This window comes from Erinaceus europaeus, chromosome 9, assembly GCF_950295315.1.
Source record: "Erinaceus europaeus chromosome 9, mEriEur2.1, whole genome shotgun sequence".
Lineage (NCBI taxonomy): Eukaryota > Metazoa > Chordata > Mammalia > Eulipotyphla > Erinaceidae > Erinaceus > Erinaceus europaeus.
This window is the reverse complement of record NC_080170.1, coordinates 67,235,156-67,256,284: the sequence shown is the minus strand read 5'-3', so window position 1 is coordinate 67,256,284 and position 21,129 is coordinate 67,235,156. Positions and strand designations below refer to the sequence as shown.

The following is a 21,129-nucleotide window of genomic DNA, read 5'->3' as shown; positions in this document are numbered from 1 at the left end:
GCTCCTTTTCCTTTGGGTTTGGCGTAAGCCTCAAGTATCAAGGGTCCCTTTTTCTAACCCATTCGGGACATCTGGGAACTCCCTGACTTTTCCTGCTCTGAATCTTCTGGAATCAGAACAAGGAAGTTACTAGCAAAGCAAAGGAGAGACCCAAGCAGGAGGGGACCCCGCGGGCGGGAAGGGGGTGCCGGGGAGGGCGGAGGGCAGACCAGAGTGCATGCGCAGCCAGGAGAAGCACTCAGCACAAATCCCGCAGCTTGGCCCAGACACGTGGGATGGGGGCGGGGCCAGTTCCAGCCGGAGATACGGAAGTCATTGCGTCGCGAGAGCAGCTCTGCCCATTTCCAAGATGGCGGCAGCGCGGTGCTGACGGGCGCGAAGCCACTAGGGCACCACTTCCGCCCGGTTCTCCTTCCGCTGTCCGCGGCGGCAAGATGGCGGCGCTGAGGGCGCTCTCCGGGTTGCGGGCACTGCGGCCGGTGGTGGGGCTCGGATTATGCAACCAACCCAGCAGGTGAGGCCGAAGTCGACCCCGCCGTGCTCACCTGTCGCACGGTTCTCCCGAGGCTGGGGACTGCACAGGGTCTGTGCCCTTGTGAGAGATGACACAAGACTGCGACCCCTCACCCAAGCCTGCTGGCTCCGAGGTGCAGGAGCGCTGGCTCAGACCGGAGAGAAAGAGGATCTCGAGCTTGTTCCGCGGAGGAAGGGGAAGGGGGTTTGGGGGTGTGAGAATTAGGGGAATCCGGCCCCTCAAGTGTTAAAGATGTGTCACGTTTTTAGGTCCTTCCTCTGCTCCCCCCTCCCATAATGAAGTTGAGAGGCCTTCAAAGCATGACTCTCCTTGAACCCCTTACAGCAGATGGGTTAAAGGTGCAGTGTGCATGGGTACCCCCTTTTCTTATTCCTGAGGTGACACCGAATGAACCCTGTGCATACACACCAGGCAGGGACTATGAATAGGCCCAGAATGTGTAAGAACTAGGAGTCCCCATATCACAGACCTAGGGGTTGCAGGTGAAGTGCCTCCGCAATACATTGTTGGTGAGTCACCCAGAACTATCTGGATTTTTCGCATGTTCTGCCAAAGCCACCCTAGCTGTGTGTGTGACTTGTCAGTTGGAAGACACACAGGACAGTGACAGATGACCCAGGATCCTGCCCTTCAGGCCTTGGGCTAGGATTCATCTTTTTTTTTTTTTTTTTTTCGTTGCGTGGTACATTACCTCTTCAAGCTGACTTTTTCAGATAGAACACACCACAGAACTGAAGCTTCCTCCAGTGCTGGGAAAGCTAGGCTTGAACCTGAGTGTACATGGGTTGTGCCCGTGGTCCTACGATTTGTCTTTTTTTTTTTTTTTAAATTTATTTTATTTATTCCCTTTTGTTGCCCTTGTTTTATTGTTGTAGTTATTATTGACGTCGTTGTTGTTGGATAGGACAGAGAGAAATGGAGAGAGGAGGGGAAGACAGAGGGGGAGAGAAAGATAAGACACCTGCAGACCTGCTTTACCACTTGTGAAGTGATTCCCCTGCAGGGGGGGAGCCAGGGCTCGAACCAGGATCCTTACGCGGGTACTTGTGTTTTGTGCCACCTGTGCTAACCCGCTGCGCTACAGCCCGACTCCCACAATTTGTCTTTTAACTTTCTAGAGGTGCTCGTCAATGGCAACCAGATGTGGAATGGGCAGAGCAATTTGGAGGAGCTGTTATGTACCCCACCAAGGAAACAGCTCACTGGAAACCTCCACCTTGGAATGGTAAGTTCCCAGGGCCACTGTCCCAGCCTACACCTGTCCTGTCCCAAGCTGACACCCAGGTACTGTGGAGCTCTTTGTCTTAGGCAGGTTTGGGTAATAGGGCTATATTGCTTTCCCCAAGCAGTTGAACAAATGTTATAATGGTGGTAACAGCAATTATTTATCCTGTAAGAAGGAGAGGAAGGACATCCCAGAAGCCATGGAAAATTAGGTCCTAGCCAAGCCATAAAAGTTGTACCAAGGGGCTAGGCAATGGCATACCTGGATGACTGTACATGTTACCACGATGTGTAAGGACCCAGGTTCAAGCTCCCAACCCCTACCTGTAGGGGGAGAGCTTTGCAAGTTGTGATGCAATGCTGCAGGTGTCTTTCTTTCCCTGTCTCCATCTATCTTGAATTCTCTGTCTCTAGGCAGTAAATAAATAAAATATTAAAAAAAAAAAAGCTGTACCAAATTGAAATCTTTAGCTTTTTTTTTTTTTTTTATAGGTTCAGTGTATTATATAAATATTTTTCTTGGGAGTCGGGTGGTAGCACAGCGGGTTAAGCGGACATGGTGCAAAGAGCAAGGACAGGCATAAGGATCCCAGTTTGAGCCCCAGCTCTCCACCTGCAGGGGAGTCTTCACAGGCAGTGAAGCAGGTCTGCAGGTGTCTATCTTTCTTTCTGTCTTCCCCTCCTCTCTCCATTTCTCTCTGTTCTATCCAACAACAACGACACCAATCATAACAACAACAATAAAACAATAAGAGCAACAAAAGGAATAAATAATAAATATTTTTAAAAAATTTTCTTTACTGTTTATTTATTTATTCCCTTTTGTTACCCTTGTTTTATTGTTGTCGTTGTTAGATAGGACAGAGAGAAATGGAAAGAGAAGGTGAAGACAGAGAGGGGGAGAGAAAGACAGACACTCGCAGACCTGCTTCGCCACCTGTGAAGCGATTCCCCTGCAGGTGGGGAGCCGGGGGCTCAAACCAGGATCCATTAACGCCTCCTGCACTTAACCTGCTGCGCTACTGCCCGACTCCCCCCTTTATTCTTTCTTTTTTTTTTTTTTTGATAGGACAGAAAGAAATTGAGAGAGAAGGGTAGGAAGTGAGAAAGAGAGATACCTGTGGCACTGCTTCACCTCTCATAAAGCTTCTCCACTGCAGGTGGGGACAGGGGTTTGAATCCTGGTCCTTGTTCATGGTAACATCTGTGGTTTTTTTTTTTTTTAATTTATTTCCTTTGTTGCCCTTGCTCTTTTATTGTTGTAGTTATTGTTGTTATTGATGTTGTTGTTGTTGGTTAGGACAGAGAGAAATGGAGAGAGGAGGGGAAGACGGGGAAAGAAAGAGACACCTGAAGATCTGCTTCTCCCCTGCAGGTGGGGAGCTGGGGACTTAAAACAACAAGGGCAACAAAAGGAAATAAACAAATTTTTTTTTTAAATAAAAAAAATAAGCCCTCTTTTTCCCCATCAAAACTATCTTTTTATTTGAATTTTTTTCCTCCTCCTCTTCCTTTTTTTTTTTTAACCAGAGCACTGCTTAGCTTTCGGTTATGGTGGGGCTGGGGACTGAACCTGGGACTTACATGAAAGCCTTGTCACCATTAAGTTCCTTCCCATTTTGATTCCACATCTGGGAAATGTCTTCTCTCCATCTACCTGAACCACTCACTTAGATTCCACCTCAACAGAATTTCACTCACTGTCCCTAAAATGATTTTGTCCTCTAACCACTACGCTGTCTTGTAATCATGTTCCTACTTCCCAAATATGTTGTAAGCTTCTTGAGAGGAAAAGCTGTCAGAAGTAGTGAAGAGAGGTTGGGGAGACAACTCAGCTGGTAGAATGCAGAACTTGCATGCTTTGAGGCTCCAGATTCAGTCCCTAGCATCACATGTACCAGAGTGGTGCTGTGACTTACCTCTTATGGGAAATTATCATATATAAAATAAGTATATTTTTTTCATTTTTAAAAAAACTATTTATTTATTTATTTATTTATTTATGAGAAAGATAGGAGAGGAAGAACCAGACATCACTCTTGTACATGTGCAGCTGGGAATTGAACTCAGGCTCTCATGCTTGAGAGTCCAGTGCTTTACCCACTATGCCGCCTCCCAGACCACTTTTTTTTTTGTTTGTTTTTTTACCAGAGCACTGCTTAGCTCTGGTTTATGGTAGTGCAGGGGATTGAACCTGGGACCTTGGAGCCTCAGGCATGGGAATCTATTATGCTATAACTATTATGCTATCTACCCCTGCCCTCTTCTTTTTTAAAATATTTATTTATTTCCTTTTGTTGCCCTTGTTGTTTTATTGTTGTAGTTATTATTGATGTCGTCATTGTTGGATAGGACAGAGAAAATTGGAGGAGGAGAGACGGGGAGAGAAAGGACACCTGCAGACCTGCTTCACCACTTGTGAAGTGACTCCCCTGCAGGTGGGGAGCCAGGAGATCGAACCCGGATTCTTACACGGGTCCCTGCGCTTAACCTGCTGTGCTACCGCTGACTCCCTTCTTTTTTTTTTTTTTTAAGAATTTTAAAATATTTATTTATTTCCTTTTTGTTGCCCTTGTTGCTTTTATTGTTGTAGTTTTTGTTATTATTTTTTTATAGTTTAATGTATTTTAATAGCAAACTTACAGGAACAGCACAGAAGACAGACAACATTAAAAACATTTACTTGCATGTAGGACAACTCAGTTAGAAAAGTATAGTGAATGGATGGAGTCTACTGTATGATAAAAATGCCACAAACACCATTTAGTTGCCATCAATAAGAAATTTACTTGTTTTAAAAAAATCCAAATGCTGGCATTGTCCAGAAAAATTTAACAGGTTTATTTATAATTGTTATTATAAAGTTGAACTGCTAAAACTTGTTCACTGAAACATTTTGACTTGCAGTAATGCTTTATATGTCCCTGCATTTATATAAAAAATCCACACACAAATGAAAATGGAAAAAACTGCCAATACCTGATTTCTGTCCCCTGTTTCCCACTTGCAATTATATACTTAGGTACCTTTGACCCCCATGGAAAAAAAATATCTAACATTCTGAACTACCAATAACAGGAAGAGATTTTTTTTTTTTTTAAAGAATGAAATGTTTCCCATCATAGTGGATTCTTAAGCACGCTCTCCACGTATGCGGCGTGCTAGCTGGATGTCTTTTGGCATACTTGTTACACGTTTGGCATGGATAGCACACAAGTTGGTGTCTTCAAAAAGGCCCACCAGATAGGCCTCACTTGCCTCCTGCAAAGCACCAATAGCTGCACTCTGGAAGCGCAGATCCGTTTTGAAGTCCTGCGCAATCTCCCGCACCACACGTCGAAATGGGAGTTTACGAATCACAAGTTCAGTGGACTTCTGATAACGTCTAATTTCATGCAGTGCCACAGTACCAGGCCTGTAACGATGAGGCTTCTTCACCCCTCCAGTGGAGGGCGCACTCTTGCCAGCGGCTTTTGTAGCCAGTTGCTTCCTTGGTGCTTTACCACCCGGTCGATTTGCAGGCGGTCTGCTTTGTAGAGCCATGGTAGAGAGAGCTCCTTACTTAACCCCCCTCCTCCTTCAGCTGGAGCTAGGGTTGTTGTTATTGATGTTGTCATTGTTGGATAGGACAAAGAGAAATGGAGAGAGGGGGAGAGAAAGACCGTCTGTGAAGCGACTCCCCTGCAGGTGGGGAGCTGGGGGCTCGAACTAGGATCCTTAAGCCAGGCCTTGCACTTTGTGCCACGTGAGCTTAACCCACTGCGTTACTGCCCGACTCCCTTTTTCATTTTTTTTCCTTAACTTTATTTTTTCCCTTTTGTTGCCCTTGTTGTTTATCGTCATTGTAGTTGTTACTGCTGTCGTTGTTGGATAGGACAGAGACAAATTGAGAGAGGAGGGGAAGACGGGGAGAGAAAGACACCTGTAGACCTGCTTCACCGCGTGAAGCAAACCCCCTGCAGATGGGGAGCCGGGGCTTGAACTGGGATCCTGATGCCAGTCCATGTGCTTTCCACCATGTGCGCTTAACCCACTGCGCTACCACCCGACTCTCTTCTTTTCATTTTTAATTGCAACCAGGCTTATTGCTGGGGCTGAGTGCTGGCGCTATTAATCTACTGCTCCTGGTGGCCATTTTTATCCCCCCCTTCTATTTTGTTTGATAAGACAGAAAGAAATTGAGAGGGGAGGCTAGAGATAGACAGTTGCAGACCTGCTTCATCACATGTGAAGTGTTTCCCCTGGAGGTGGGGTCTAGGGGCTTGAACTTGGGTCCTTACACATTGTAACACTCATCCAGGTACACCACCACTCAGTCCCCAATAAATCTTTTTTAAAATAGCAGTAGGGATTAAGGATACATGTGCTGATTGGCTGACATATAATTGGGAGGGCATTGTGTTGTACTGGACAGTGGGCCTAAGTGAGCTTCAGCCTGACTCTACCATAGACTATTGCCACCAGGAGTCCTTTATCCTCCCTGGCCTGTGCTGCTGTAAGAAATTGGAGGAGTCGGGTGGTAGTGCAGCGGGTTAAGCACACATGGCGCAAAGTGCAAGGACTGGAGTAAGGATCACGGTTCAAGCCCCCGGCTCCCCACCTGCAGGGGAGTCACTTCACAGGTGGTGAAGCAGGTGTCTATCTTTCTCTCCCCCTCTCTGCCATCCCCTCCTCTCTCCATTTCTCTCTGTCCTATCTAACAATGATGACATTAATAACAATAGTAACTACAACAATAATAAAAAACAAGGGCAACAAAAGGGAAAGTAAAAGGACTATATATATATATATATATATATTTTGGTGGTGCAGTGGATAAAGCATTAATTAGACTCTCAAGTATGATGTCCTGAGTTTGATCCCTGGCACCACATGTACCAGAGTGATATATGGTTCTTTCATTCTCTTCTATCTTTCTCATTAATAAATAAATAGAATCTTTGAAAGGAAGAAGAAAAGAAAGCAGTTTGTGGTAATAACAGTCCCTACTGTTTATTTTGTTGTGGTAATGAATAGAATGAAAATAAGCATTTAAGTGGTATATGGAATACTGTAAGGGCTACATATTATCCTTTTTTTTTTTTTTAACCTTAGTTGAGGTAACAGGCTTTCATGAACCCATGTGGGTTTCAGGTGAATTACATCTATTTTATTTTTTGTTTTTTAGTTAAGAGACAGCGCAGAGACTGAAAGAGATCACAACACTGAAGCTTCCACCAGTGTAGGGGGCTGTGCGTAAACCTGGATCATGCACTTGACAAAGCAGCACACTATCCAAATGAGCTATTTTCACTGACCCTATTTAATTGATTAGTTAATTTTAAAATTATTTATTTATTCCCTTTTGTTGCCCTTTGTTGTCTTTTTATTGTTGTAGTTATTGTTGTTGTTATTGATGTCATTGTTGTTGGATAGGACAGAGAGAAATGGAGAGAGGAGGGGATGACAGAGAGGGGGAGCGAAAGATAGACACCTGCAGACCTGCTTCACCACCTGTGAAGCGACTGCAGGTGGGGATCCAGGGGCTCGAACCAGGATCCTCAGCTGGTCCCGGCACTTTGTGCCACCTGTGCTTAACACGCTGCGCTACCGCCCAATTCCCTAGTTAATTAATTTTTATTGCCACCAGTCATTGATGGTGATCGTGCCTACATCCACTGCCCCTGATGGCCATTCCCCCTCTCTTCTCTCTCTGCCTCTTTTTTTTCTTCCTTTATTTGATATGACAGAGAAAGTGAGAGGAGAGAGGGAGACAGAGGGAGAAAGATAGACACCTCAGTATTTGTTTCACCACTTGTGAAGTTTCTGCCCTGTGAAGGGAGAGTGGAGGCTCAAACCTGGGTCTTTGTGCTTGATAACAGTGGGTACTTGGCCAGGTGCACCACAATCCTACCCTTATTTATTTAGTTATTTGATACCAGGGCACTACTCAGTCTCTAGTTTATGGTGCTACTGGGCATTAGTGGTGTGATAATTTGAACTTGGGACTTTTCTGGACCTTATTCTTGACATCTATCCACTGTTCCATCTTCTAGGCCACAAGGAATGACTTTTTCTTTCTTTTTTTTTTTTAGATAGTGGAAATGAGAGGGAAAGGGGAGATAGGGATAGAGACAGAGAGACATCTGCAGTTCAGCTTCACCCCTTATGAATCTTTCCTCCTATGGGTGGGGACCAGGAGCTTGAACCCAGGTCCTTACATATTGTAGTGTGTGTGCTTAACCAGATACCCCACTGCCTGGCCCCATGAATGACTTTTTAGAAGAGATCTTAGGAAGCATGGAAAGGTTTGGGAAGCTGACCTTCCGGGAAGTATCCCTTCCTTCCTTCTGCCCTAGGGTCCTTCTCAGGGTTGTGTTGGAGATGAGGGGATTAGCAGGGCACAAAGTGGTGGTGGTGGGAATCTTTTGAGAGGCTGCCTCTCACAATTTCCAACTAGATTTGAGCTGTTTCCCTCTTCTCAGATGTGGAGCCTCCAAAGGATGTGATGGTGTCAAACCTGACCCTGAACTTTGGGCCGCAGCACCCGGCAGCCCATGGAGTACTGCGCCTGGTGATGGAGCTGAGTGGGGAGATGGTGCGTAAATGTGACCCTCACATTGGGCTGCTTCACCGTGGCACCGAGAAGCTCATCGAGTACAAGACCTACCTGCAGGTGTGTGGGCATGGCCCAGGGTGCCTTAGCTGAGCACCCCCATTTCTCTATAGAGATGTTTTCGGGTGGGGGCAGCACTCCAAATTTGCTCTGCCCAAGTCTTGCCTGGCCCCCAGATCCCCACTCTAGTACTTCAGTTTCCCTGCTTTTAGAACATCTGAGTACGCAGAGAGAGAGGAGAGAGACGTCAGCTTCCTGGGAGTCACAGCTGACTTTTGTCTCTTAGAGCTGTCTGAGTGTGGTTATGAAGCACTAGATGAATCAGAGAGACCGACAGAGAGCTGGTGACATGGCTTGTTATGTTTTTCTTAGGAGAACCCTGTGACCTACACGGCCAGGGTCAGACTTAAGGGAGTTGAACCCAGGATGGGAATCATCATCATTATTTTTTCTGTTACAGAGAAAGGTCTTGATGGGAAAGGGATGGGCGGGGCCCACTGACCAGAGTGACTCCCCTGAGAGTACAGGCATGGAGGGTCTCTGTCCAGAGCTTGTGCCGGTAACCCCTACTACACTGTCTACGTCACTATGACATGAGGGCCAGAACTGGCTGTCCTTAATCAGGTCTTGGCTGCACCTCCTTCCTGGAAACTGTTCAGTTGCAGATGCCAGGACTTGGCTTTCTTGGCATTGGGGAAAGCCCTGAGTTCCTGCCAGAAGCTGCTCCTTCTCATTGTACTGTCTCCCTCAAGAACCTCCCTCCTAGGCACCCTTCTCCCAACACATCTGGCAGAGGCAGGACTGGGGTCGGGCCCACCACCCTGGCTCACGAGGACAGAGTTTATATTCCAAGTCAAAGGTAAACACAGCTGTTCCTTATTTTATTTAGCTAATCCCCCCCGCCACCAGAGCACACTGCTCTGCTCTGGCTTATGGTGGTGCTGGGGTTTGAACTAGGGACTTTTGAGCCTTAGGCATAACCATTATACTATTTCCCGTCTTACAACTATTAATTCCAAGGAGAGTATCAGTGACTGGGGAAGTAACTCAGTAGAGATGGCACAGAACTTGCAGTTCCAAGGCTCTGGGTTTGAACCCTAGCAACTCTGTCTCTCATACACACACACACACACACACACACACACATACACACACACACACATACACACACACACACGGTCTAACACAGTGGGTTGTATTAAGGGTGAAGTAAGAAGATAGCAAGCAGCAGGGGTTGGGTGGTGGTGCACCTGGTTGAGTGCACATGTTACAAAGCTTAAGAACCTGGGTTTGAGCTCCCTGTCCCCATCTGCAGGAGGAAAGCTGTTCAAGTAGTGAAGCAGGGCTGCAGGTTCCTCTCTCTCGCGCACTCTCTCTCTCTCCCTTCCCTCTCAATTTCTGACTGTATCCAGTAAGCAAAGAAAGACTTTTAAAAAAAAATAGTATAAGAGTTTAACAAGCAAGGGGTCTGAGTGGTAGCATACCTGGTTAACTGCACAAATAACCAAGTGTGAGGATCCAGGTTTAAGTTCCCCCTCCCCACCTGTACAGAGAAAGCTTCATAAACATTGAAGATTTACAGGTGTCTCTTTTTTTCCTCTGTCCTCCCCTCCACTCTCAATTTCTATCTGTGCCAGCCAAAAAAAAAGGGGTGGGGGTTAGTAAGCACATTACTTCCCTATTTCCTTTCTCACCACACTGACACACTGTGCTTTACCACATCTGCTGTGGAAACACTTTCTCTGCCACACTACACACCTGGTGTCAGTGCAGCTGTGGAATGTGGAGGCTTTTCATTGACTCTGTTAGGGGTATTTCTACTACATAGACCGTAAAATGGAAAATCAGGGTCCTATACCCCTTCAGAGAGTTCTTTCTTTTTAAAATATTTATTGGGTAGTGACAGAAATTGAGAGGAAAGGGGGAAGCAGAAAAGGAGAAAGAATGAGAGACACTTGCAGACCTGGTTCACCACTTGTGAAGTGTTTGCCCTGCAGGTGGGGGCTGGGGGCTTAAACCCAGGTCCTTGCACACTACCATGTGCATTCAGCCAGGTATACTGCTGCCCACCCACCCCCTTTAATTTTTATTTATGTATTTTATTTATGTATTTAATGGATAGAGACAAATTGAGTGGAAAGGAGGTGATAAAGTTTTTTCTTTTTTAAAATTTTGTTACACCATTCCCATTTATTTATTATACACTACTTATTTATTTATTTGTTTTTTTTAAAGATTTTATTTATTTATGAGAAAGATAGGAGGAGAGAGAAAGAACCAGATATCACTCTGGCACATACGCTGTTGGGGATCGAACTCGGGACCTCATGCTTGAGAGTCCAAAGCCCTATCACTGCACCTATCACCTCCCGGACCACTACTACTTATTTATTTTATACCATTCCCACCACCAAAGGTCTTCGTCCCTACCCCTAACCCCCTATAGTGAAGTTGAAAATCTACCCTCACCCTCCACCCAGAGTTTTTTACTTTAGGGCAATACTCCAAACTCAGTCAAATTCTGCTTTGCATTTCCCTTTCTGTTCTTCTTTCTCAACTTCTGTTTATGAGTGGGATAATCCCATACTTGTCTTTCTCTTTCTGACTTATCTCAATTAATATAATTCCTTCTAGCTCCATCCAAGATGGGTTGGAGAAGGTGGGTTCTTTAAACCCGGGATTTAGGAGCCTCAGGCACAAGAGCCTCTTTGCAGAACCATTATGCTATCTACTCCTGCCCTCTCTTCTATTTCTTTTCTTTTTTTAATTCTTTTGCATCAGTGGGGCAGCACCACTCTGGGATGACTTTCAAATAGAGATAGGAAGTGACTACAGCATCAAAACTTCCTGCAGAGCCTGAAGGTCAGGTCTCAACCTGGGTCACACACCTGGCAAAGCTGGCACATGTCAAGGTGAGCTGTCTCACCAGTCTGACCCAGTTTTAAGCATCTACCAGTGCAACCCAAGAAGGAGGTGGTGTATTGACTAGTATTGGACCTGAGGCATGGGGTCCTGAGTTGCATCCTTGACATTGCATGTGCCAGATTGATGTTCTGCTCCCCCCCCTTTTTTGTTAACATGTATATATTGGATAGAGACAGAAATCAAATGGGTGGGGGTATAGCATAATGGTTATGCAAAGAGACTTTCATGTCTAAGGCTCTCAAGTCCCAGGTTCAATCCCCCACACCGCCATAAGCCAGAGCTGAGCAGTGCTCTGGTGAAAAAAAAAAGAGAGAGAGAGAGATAGAAATCAAGAGGGAAGACAAAGACACCTGTAGCACTGCTTCACAACTTACAAAGCTTTCCTCCCGGAAGTGGAGACCAGGGACTTAGAAGCTGGGCTCAACTGGATGTGCCACTGCCCTACCCCTCTATTCCCATACCCCTTCTCTTAAGTAAAAATTTATTTTCTCCTGGCTTGACTCAGCCTGGCAACTGGGTTCTTTTTTTTTTTTTAATCTTTATTTTTTGGGTAGAGACAGCAGGAGATCTAGTGGGACTGGAGAGATAGAGAGGGAGAGAATCAGAGAGACACCTGCTTCACCACTCACAACGCGTTCCCCCTACAGGTGGGGATTGGGCTCAAACTCAAGTCCTTGTGCATTGTAACATGTATGCTCAAAACTAGGTGCACCACTACCCAGTCCCTATTTTTTTTTTTTAATAATCTTTATTTATTGGATAGAGACAGCCAGAAATTGAGAGGGAAGGGGGAGATAGAGAAGGAGAGAGAAAGAGAGGCATCTGGGATCTTGACAGTATCATTTATTTATTGGATACGGACAAAGAGAAATCAATGGAGAATGGTGAAGTAAAGAGGGAGAGAGAGAGAGGAGGTGAAAGGGGCAGGCAGAAGGAGTTTGGGGAGGCAGGCTGGGAGCTGGGGAGTTTTCCTTCGGACCTACCTCAGGGAAGTGGGAAGTCTTGGGGCTGACCAGTACCTTGTTGTAACTTGTCTGGATCTGTTGAGACCTAGGAAATAAAGGTAGCTAATATTATAATTTTTTAAAAATATTTATTTTATTTATTCCCTTTTGTTGCCCTTGTTGTTTTATTGTTATAGTTGTTATTGTTGTTGTCATTGTTGGATAGGACAGAGAGAAATGGAGAGAGGAGGGGAAGACAGAGAGGAGGAGAGAGAAAGATAGACACCTGCAGACCTGCTCACCGTCTGTGAAGCGACTCTCCTGCAGGTGGGGAGCCGGGGTTCGAACGGGGATCCTCATGCCAGTCCTTGTGCTTTGCGCCATCTGAGCTTAACCCACTGCGCTACAGCCCGACTCCCATATTATAATATTTTTATTGGAATGTTCTGAATATAAAAAAATAAAACTTGTAAGGGAAAAAAAAAAAAGCTCTACTGCTCTACTGCTCCACTGCTTCTGAAGCTTTTACCCTATAGGTGGGGATCAGGGGCTGGAACCTGGGTCCTTGCACAGTATAACATGTGTGCTCTACGAGGTGGCTTTATGAAATGAATCGTAAAAATAAAAAAATAAATAAAATAGTGGTCCAGGAGGTGGCACAGTGGATAAAGCATCAGACTCTCAAGCATGAGGTCTGGAGTTCAATCTCTGGCAGCACATGTACCAGAGTGATATCTGGTTCTTTCTCTTCTATGTTTCTCATAAATAAATAAATTCTTTTAAAAAAATAAAATAAGTAAACATTTCCTAGCATTCCTTCTGGCCTGTGGAACATTTCTTCCATCGACAGGGATCCTGAGACATGGGGTAGGGCATCCATACATGGATCTTGGGTACCCACACAGTGCTTCCAGTGCCACACTGATGTTTCTCTCTCTTCCCAGGCCCTCCCCTACTTTGACCGGTTGGACTATGTGTCCATGATGTGCAATGAGCAGGCCTACTCGCTGGCTGTTGAGAAACTCCTCAACATCCAACCTCCACCCCGGGCCCAGTGGATCCGAGGTACACAGCCCCTTTCCCAACCCATCAGGAACCCTGCAACCTGACCTCACATTCAGACTCCAGCCTCTCCCCCTTCCTTGCCTCCACAGTGCTGTTTGGGGAAATCACACGGCTCCTGAACCACATCATGGCTGTGACCACACATGCCCTCGACATTGGGGCCATGACCCCATTCTTCTGGATGTTTGAAGAGAGGGAGAAGGTATGAACAGAAGGGGAGCACAGGATGGGACGGAGCCACAGGCAATGGAGAAGGCACAGAGAACAGGCAGGAGGTGGGCAGTCAGGGGAGCAGGTTAATTAACCTGGATTTTGAACTGTCAGGAGGGATCGCATTGGTGGGCACAGGAAGATGGAAGGCAAGAACCTCCATGATGTTGGAAGTAGGGACCCAAGACTTTATCACTAATTCCTAGTGTGTCCTTTCAAGATACTTGAGTTCTATTTATTTTGTTTAATGAGATAGGGAAGTGGTCTAGGAGGTAGCACAGTGGGTAAAATGTTGGACTCTAAAGCATGAGATTCTGAGTTCGATCCCCAGCAGCACATGTAGCAGGGTGATATCTGGTTCAGTCTCTCTCTCTTCCTATCTTTCTCATTAATAAATAAATAAAAAGGGGGGGCGGGGAGATAGCATAATGGTTATGCAAACAGATTCTCATGCCTGAGGCTCTAAAGTCCCAGGTTCAATCCTTCGCACCACCATAAGCCAGAGCTGAGCAGTGAGTGCTCTGTTCTTTCTCTCTCTCTCCCTCTTCCTCTGCATCTCTCTCAAAAATAAAATAAATAAAATATTTTTTTTAAAAGTGTTCCATTTCCCATATTAAAAAAGAGAGAGAGGGAGACCACAGCACTGCTCAGCTCGGCTCATGTTTATGGTGCTGCTGGAGATTGACCCTGGTACCTCAGAGCCTCAAGCCTGACAATCTTTTGCCTAACCACTGTACTGTCTCATTGGCCTAAGATGTTTGAGTTCTACGAGCGGGTATCTGGGGCACGCATGCATGCTGCCTACATCCGGCCCGGAGGTGTGCATCAGGTGAGCCTGCGACTCTTGCCTGTGTCCTTGTCTGTGTCCGTTGTGGTGACTGGCTTACCTCATTGTCACCTCCATTTGGGTGTAGGACCTACCCCTGGGGCTCATGGATGATATTTATGAGTTTTCTAAGAACTTCTCTCTTCGGATTGATGAGGTGGAGGAGGTGAGATGGGGGTCTGGGAAAACTACTTTTTGAGGTGCTTTCTGGGTGGGGGAGGTTGGACGCCCTTAGGAGGGGCCTCAGCATGCCATGCTCTGATCCACAGATGCTAACCAACAACAGGATATGGCGCAACCGGACAGTGGACATAGGGGTGGTGTCTGCTGAAGATGCGCTCAACTACGGCTTCAGGTGGGAGAAAGCAGACACCTGTGAGAGGGACCCAGCCTCCCTGACCTACCTTCTCCCTGTGGCTAAGTGTGGAGGACACCACAGCAGAGAGAAGGAGAGACTGCATCTCCTTAGGGGATTTGTGCAGTGATGTGGCCCATGCTCCCCTCTTCCTAGTGGTGTGATGCTTCGGGGTTCAGGCATCCAGTGGGATCTACGGAAGACCCAGCCATATGACGTCTATGACCAAGTGGAGTTTGATGTCCCCATTGGCTCTCGAGGCGACTGCTATGATCGGTGAGACCCAGGCCTTCCCTAGTAACAGTGTCTAGCTGATGTCTCAGCCTTTCTGTTCTACTGCTTTCCCTTTCTCTATATATATATTTATTTAAACATTTTTTTAAATGGGGATGGTGATGCACCCAGTTAAGTGCACATAGTACAAAGTGCAGGGAACCCACACAAGGATCCCATTTCAAACCTCCAGCTCCCCACTTATAGGGGGGTCACTTCACAATCGCTGAGGCAGGTCTGCAGGTATCTATCTTTCTCCCTCCCTATCTTCCCTCCTCTCTCAGATTCTCTCTGTCCTAGCCAATAAAATGGAGAAAAATGACTGCCAAGAGCAGTGAATTCATAGTGCTCTCATTGAGCTCCAGTGATAAACTTGGAGGCAAAAAAAGATTTTTTTAAAAACTTTATTTTATTAGATAGGACAGAGGAAAGGGAGTGAGAGACAGAGAGAGATAGATACCTGCAGCACTGCTTTGCCACTTACGAAGCTTTCCCCTGTACAGGTGGGGAATGGAAGCTTGAACCCAAGTACTTGCCCACTGTGATGTGTTCACTTAACCAGGTGTGCAACCACCCAGCCTCAATAGTTTTAATTATTTATTTTGGATAGAGACAGAAAATGGGGGGGGGGGGGGGCGGGCACAGAGGGAGATACTTGCAGCCTTGCTTCAACATTCATGAAGCTTTTCCCCTGCAGGTAGAGACTAGGGACTAGAACCCAGGTCCTGGGTGCCTGATGGTGACACAGTACACAAGGACCCAGTTCAAGCCTCTGTTCCCCACCTGCAGGGGGAGAGCTTGATTGAACTTGGGACCTCCTGCTTGAGAGTCCAATGCTTTATCCACTGCACCACTCTGGACCACTCTCCTTTCATCTTCACTACTCTCTGCCTACCTTTCCATGTCAAAACATAAGGGGTGGGGCGGGGGAAGGCACCACAGCACCAAAGTTCCTCTAGAGTGCAGTGGGAGTCAGGTTTGACTCTGGGCTATGTGTATGACAGACCAAGTGCTCTATCCAGATGAGCTGTCTTGCCAGCCCTTTTGCTACTCTTTCTGGTTGTGAAGGCTGGGAACAAAGTTCAGGGTCGCCCTGAACTTTGGATTATTTGGTTAGTAGTGGTTGAACTATTGGGTTGTCAGAAAAGTCATGATCTGGGAGTCAGGTGGTAGCGGCAGCAGGTTAAGTGCACATGGTGCAAAGTGTAAGAACCAGCATAAGGATCCCAGTTTGAGCCCCCCAACTCTCCACCTGCAGGGGAGTCACTTCACGGGCGGTGAAGTAGGTCTTGCAGGCGTCTATCTTTCTCTCCCCCTGTCTGTCTTCCCCTCCTCTCTCCATTTCTTTCCATCCTATCCAACAACGATGACATCAGTAACAACAACAACAATAATAACAATAATAAAACGGAGCAACAAAAGGAAATAAATAATTTTTTAAAAAATGAGAAAAGTCATGATCTGTCACCCTCCCTCCCTTTTTTTTTTTTTTGGTTACGACAGAGAGAAATTGGGAGGGGAAGATAGAGACAGAGAGAGACACCTGCAGGCCTGCTTCATCGCTTGTGAAGTGACTCCTCTGCAGGTGGGGAGTCGGGCTTGAACCGTGATTCTTGCTTGCTTGGGTTCTTGCACTTTGTATTATGTATGCTTAACCCGGGTACACCACCATCTGGCCTGCCTGCCTGCCTGCCTGCCTGCCTTCCATCCTTCCTTTCTTAAAGTCTTTTTTTTTTTTTTTAATATTTATTTTCCCTTTTGTTGCCCTTATTGGTTTTTATTGTTGTTGTTATTGATGTTGTTGTTGTTAGGACAGAGAGAAATGGAGAGAGGAGGGGAAGACAGAGAAGGGGAGAGAAAGAGAGACACCTGCAGACCTGCTTCATCGCCTGTGAAGCAACTCCCCTGCAGGTGGGGAGCTAGGGGCTCAAACTGGACCAGGATCCTTACGCTGGTCCTTGCACTTTGTACCACGTGCACTTAACTTGCCGCGCTACCGCCGGACTACCCCTTCCTTTCTTTTATCAGAGCACTATTCAACTCTGGCTTGTGGTGGTACAAAAGATTAAACCTGGGACCTTTCATAACCTTTGGCGTGAGAGTTTATTTGCATTACCATTTGCATTACCATTATACTAACTCCCCCACCCCACATATTTTTCAGTGTAAATGCTTCGTGACTTTTCTGATAACCCAATAGAATCCTTCCCCAGTACTTTTCCCACCAGATTCTGAGCTTCACGCTCCATTTCTGTTTTATTATACTTCCCTGTTTTATCTACCCTTCTTTTTCTGAATCTACCCCCACATGTATTCCCGTATTGAAGAGGGCATGCTGCAACAAGTTTAGAAGACTATGAAGTCCAAAAGTTAGGGATTATTTTCTTTTTATGATAGATGCAAAGAAGAAAGAGAGAGAGAAGGTGAAAGATATTACAGCACTGAAGCTTCCTTCAGTGTGATGGGGCCAGCCTCAAACCTGGGTTGTGCACATGGCAAAGCAGCGCACTGTCCAAGTGAGCTATTTTACCTGCCCCCCCTCATATTAGATAAAGTTTTACATGAGAGAGAAGACAGAGTGCCGCTTCTGTACGTGCAACCCAGGGTCCTGAACCAGAAGCCCAGACATGCAGGCCCTGCACATTACACAGTGAGCTATCTCCCTGCCTTCTGGTTGCAGACCCACCCAGCCTCACCCCATCCTGGTCTTCCTGCTCTTTCAGGTATCTGTGCCGAGTAGAGGAGATGCGCCAGTCTCTCCGAATCATCTTACAGTGTCTCAACAAGATGCCTCCTGGGGAGATCAAGGTTGACGATGCCAAAGTGTCTCCACCAAAGCGTGCAGAGATGAAGGTCAGCATTGGGGATGGGGTTGGGGGCTTACAAGTGGCCAATGGCAAGCAGATTCCATTTTACTCTCTTCTCTTTCTCTCTCTCTTTTTCTCTCTTTCTTTCTCCCAAAGAATTCCTGTTTGTGAACATCTTTTCTCTTGGATTAAATTTTTATTTATGTACTTATCGTTGGATAGAGAAATTGAGAAGTGGGAGATAAAGATGGAGAGAGATACAGAGACACCTGAAGCTCTGCTTCACCACTTGTGAAGCTTTCCCCCTGCAGGTGGGGGGGCAAAGGGCTTACATCTGGGTCCTTGAGCACTATAGTATGAGCACTTAACCAGGCACACTACCACCTGGCCTCCAACATCTGTTTAAAAATTTAAAAAAAAATTTTATTATCTTTATTTATTTATTGGATAGAGACAGCCAGAAATTGAAAGGGAAGGGGGAGATAGAGAGGGAGAGAGAGACCTGCAGCCCTGCTTCACCACTTATGAAGGAACCCTGCAGGTGGGAGCGAGGGGCTCGAACCTGCTTCGTTGTGCACTGTAACTTGTGCACTCAACCAGGTGTGCCACCACCTGGCCCCAGCATCTTTTATTTTATTGCAAGAGGGATCTGAACACTACTCTGCTACTCTTAGGATCAGGTGTCAAACCCAGCTTCATGTAGATGTGTGCTGTATTGCTGAGCCAACTCCCTATCCCAAAAGTGTGTGTGTGTGTGTGTGTGTGTGAGTGTGTGTTTCTCTGTTGGGGAAGCAAAATCCAGTCTCCCTAGAAACAGGCAGAGATACTCACCTTAGCGGGGATAGGCACAAGGATTCTCTATTTTTTTCTTTTTTTGCCTCCAGGGTTATTACTGGTGCCTGCACTACGAATCCACTGCTCCTGGAGGCTATTTTTTCCCTTGTTTATCATTTTTGTTGTTGTTATTGTTATTGCTGTTGGATAGGACAGAGAAGATGGGAAGTCAGGGGGAGAGAAAGATAAGACACCTGAAGACTTCACTGCTTGTGAAGCGACCCCCCTGCAGAGGGGGAGCCGGGGGCTTGAACTAGGATCCTTATGCTGGTCCTTGCACTTTGCACCAGGTGTGCTTAACTCGCTTAACCTTTAAAGATTTTATTTGTTATATGTGTGAGAAAGTTTGTTTTACATGGTGGGGGCAGTGTATCACTCTGGTACATGTAGCAGTAGGAATTGAACCTGAGAACTCAAGCATTGTAAGCCTAGTGCTCTACCAGTTGAGCCGTCTCCCCAGTTGAGGGCATAATTCTTCTAAAGAGCAATTTATTCATTGTGGCTAAGAAGTAGTACAGTGGATAAGGTGGATAGACTCTTAAACATGAGGTCCTGAGTTTGAACTCTGGCATCTCATATATCAGAGTGATGTTCTGACACCCTTCCTCTGTTGATAAATAGTTTTTCAAAATGGTTTATGAGAGTCGGGTGGTAGCTTAGCGGGTTAAGCACACGTGGTATGAAGCTCAGGGATCGGTGTAAGGATCCCGGTTTGAGCCCCCGGCTCCCCACCTGCAGGGCAGTCACTGCACAAGAGATGAAGCAGGTCTGCAGGTGTCTTGTCTTTTTCTCCCCTTCTCTGTCTTCCCCTCCTCTCTCCATTTCTCTCTGTCTTAGCCAACAATGATGACAACAACAATAATAACTACAACAACAATAAAAAAATAACAAGATCAACAAAAGGGAAAATAAATAATTTTTTTAAAAAAGAACTAAATAAAAAATGATTTATTAATGGAAAGAGGGAGAAAGAACTAGGATATCACTCTGGCATATGCATTGCTGGTAGTCAAACCTCAGGACTTCTTGCTTGAGAGTCTCACTTTATCCACTATGCTACCTCCCAAGCTATAGGGGACAAGAATTCTTAGCCCCTTGGCCTCTTCTGCTATTCTGTTTTTTGTGTGGTGTTTGAGCTCTTTGAGGGGAGGGACTCTCCCTTGTGCTGCAGACAACCAAGCACACAGCATATCCCCAGATCACGGATGCCTCTGCCCTTCCCATCTCCAGGCATCCATGGAGTCGCTGATCCACCACTTTAAGTTGTATACTGAGGGCTATCAAGTTCCTCCAGGGGCCACCTACACAGCTATCGAGGCTCCCAAGGTGAGAGAAGGGGAGAGGATTGGTGAGGGCAGTAAAGGGAGAGGGCATGTGGATGTGGTTCATGACTCGGATAGGAGATGGTAAGGGTACCTGGAAGTTTGGTTGACAGAGTCGCTGTCATCCTCCCACAGGGAGAGTTTGGGGTATACCTGGTGTCCGACGGCAGCAGCCGCCCTTACCGGTGCAAGATCAAGGCTCCTGGCTTTGCCCACTTGGTAAGATCCCAATGTCAGCAAGTAGCTCTGCTTAAAATTACCTCCTGCTGGGAATTCCAGGGCCCTTCTTCCCCTACCCCTCCCCCCGTCCACCCTGCCTCACCCAGGCTTCCTCTCTTCTCCCCAGGCTGGTTTGGACAAGATGTCTCAAGGACACATGCTAGCAGATGTTGTGGCCATCATAGGTACCTGTAGAGATGTCCTAGACTGGGGAGTTTGGGATACCCACTGTGGGGTTGGGGGGGGGCAGAAATAGAACACTTCCTGCTTGGCAAGAACTGTGGGCCTAAATTCAGCCCTGCAGAATCCTGGTGCCAGAGTGGCTTTGAGGCCTATGACAATACCACCTTATATTTCTCCCGACCTTCCAGGTACCCAAGACATTGTGTTTGGAGAAGTGGATCGGTGAGCAGGTGCGAGCCCTTACCTTCTGGCCGACCAACTTTGCTGTGGTCTGGATGGTGTGTGTGTGTGTGTGTGTGTGTGTGTGTGTGTGTGTGTGTGTGTGTGTGTGTGTGTGTATCTGTGTGTCTGTGTGTGTGTACGTACACACACTGAGGAGAACACTTAGCCTTCCACATGAACAGGAAAGGAGAACCTGCAATAAATTAGCCGCCCCTCGGTCCCTATATCTAGACTCCTTGGCATCCTTATTGCGTCTCACTGTTCTGCTATGGGGGGCCTTGCAAGTTTACTCACCTCCCCCTTCTCCAGAAGACTGTTCTTGGCCATTGTTCCTGCTCATCCCCGCCCCGTCCCTGACTCTTGTCCTTTCCACTTCTCCATTACCCATTTCCTCTTTTCCCCTGCAGCTTCCCTTTGCCTGAATCTTGTACCCACACAAATTGTAAGCTCCTTGGACAGACCCAGGGTGAGCCCTGGGCAGAGGTGTTAGGACCCCTGATGGGCAGTATATCACGACATGGCTCCTAACATGGTGGGAGACGGCTGGCTGGCCAGGGCGGCCTAGCACAATCCGAGAACTCCCTCTCAGT

The 21,129-nt window shown here is 46.5% G+C and overlaps 1 protein-coding gene and 1 pseudogene across 1 annotated transcript; one reads left to right on the top strand and one right to left on the bottom strand.

Annotated features, from left to right (window-relative positions):
* The first annotated feature begins 354 nt into the window (after positions 1–354).
* Positions 355–20,765, top strand: NDUFS2 (NADH:ubiquinone oxidoreductase core subunit S2). The gene is made up of 14 exons (XM_060198112.1): positions 355–514; positions 1,654–1,760; positions 8,224–8,414; positions 13,168–13,288; positions 13,378–13,490; positions 14,253–14,327; positions 14,413–14,490; positions 14,594–14,679; positions 14,836–14,955; positions 17,676–17,805; positions 19,824–19,919; positions 20,051–20,134; positions 20,262–20,323; positions 20,510–20,765. Exons 1-14 carry the CDS (start codon positions 435–437, stop codon positions 20,541–20,543), a joined length of 1,377 nt encoding a protein of 458 aa, XP_060054095.1. The 5' UTR covers positions 355–434; the 3' UTR covers positions 20,544–20,765.
* Positions 4,353–7,787, bottom strand: LOC132540185 (histone H3.3A-like; annotated as a pseudogene).
* Positions 20,766–21,129: the final 364 nt, after the last annotated feature.

Bases quoted from the DNA above. Each gene is read 5' to 3' on its own strand.
- NDUFS2 (XM_060198112.1), top strand. From the start codon at position 435: ATGGCGGCGCTGAGGGCGCTCTCCGGGTTGCGGGCACTGCGGCCGGTG. The intron at 14,491-14,593 runs GTGAGATGGGGG...TCTGATCCACAG, and splicing joins GGATTGATGAGGTGGAGGAG to ATGCTAACCAACAACAGGAT. The intron at 17,806-19,823 runs GTCAGCATTGGG...TCCCATCTCCAG, and splicing joins CAAAGCGTGCAGAGATGAAG to GCATCCATGGAGTCGCTGAT.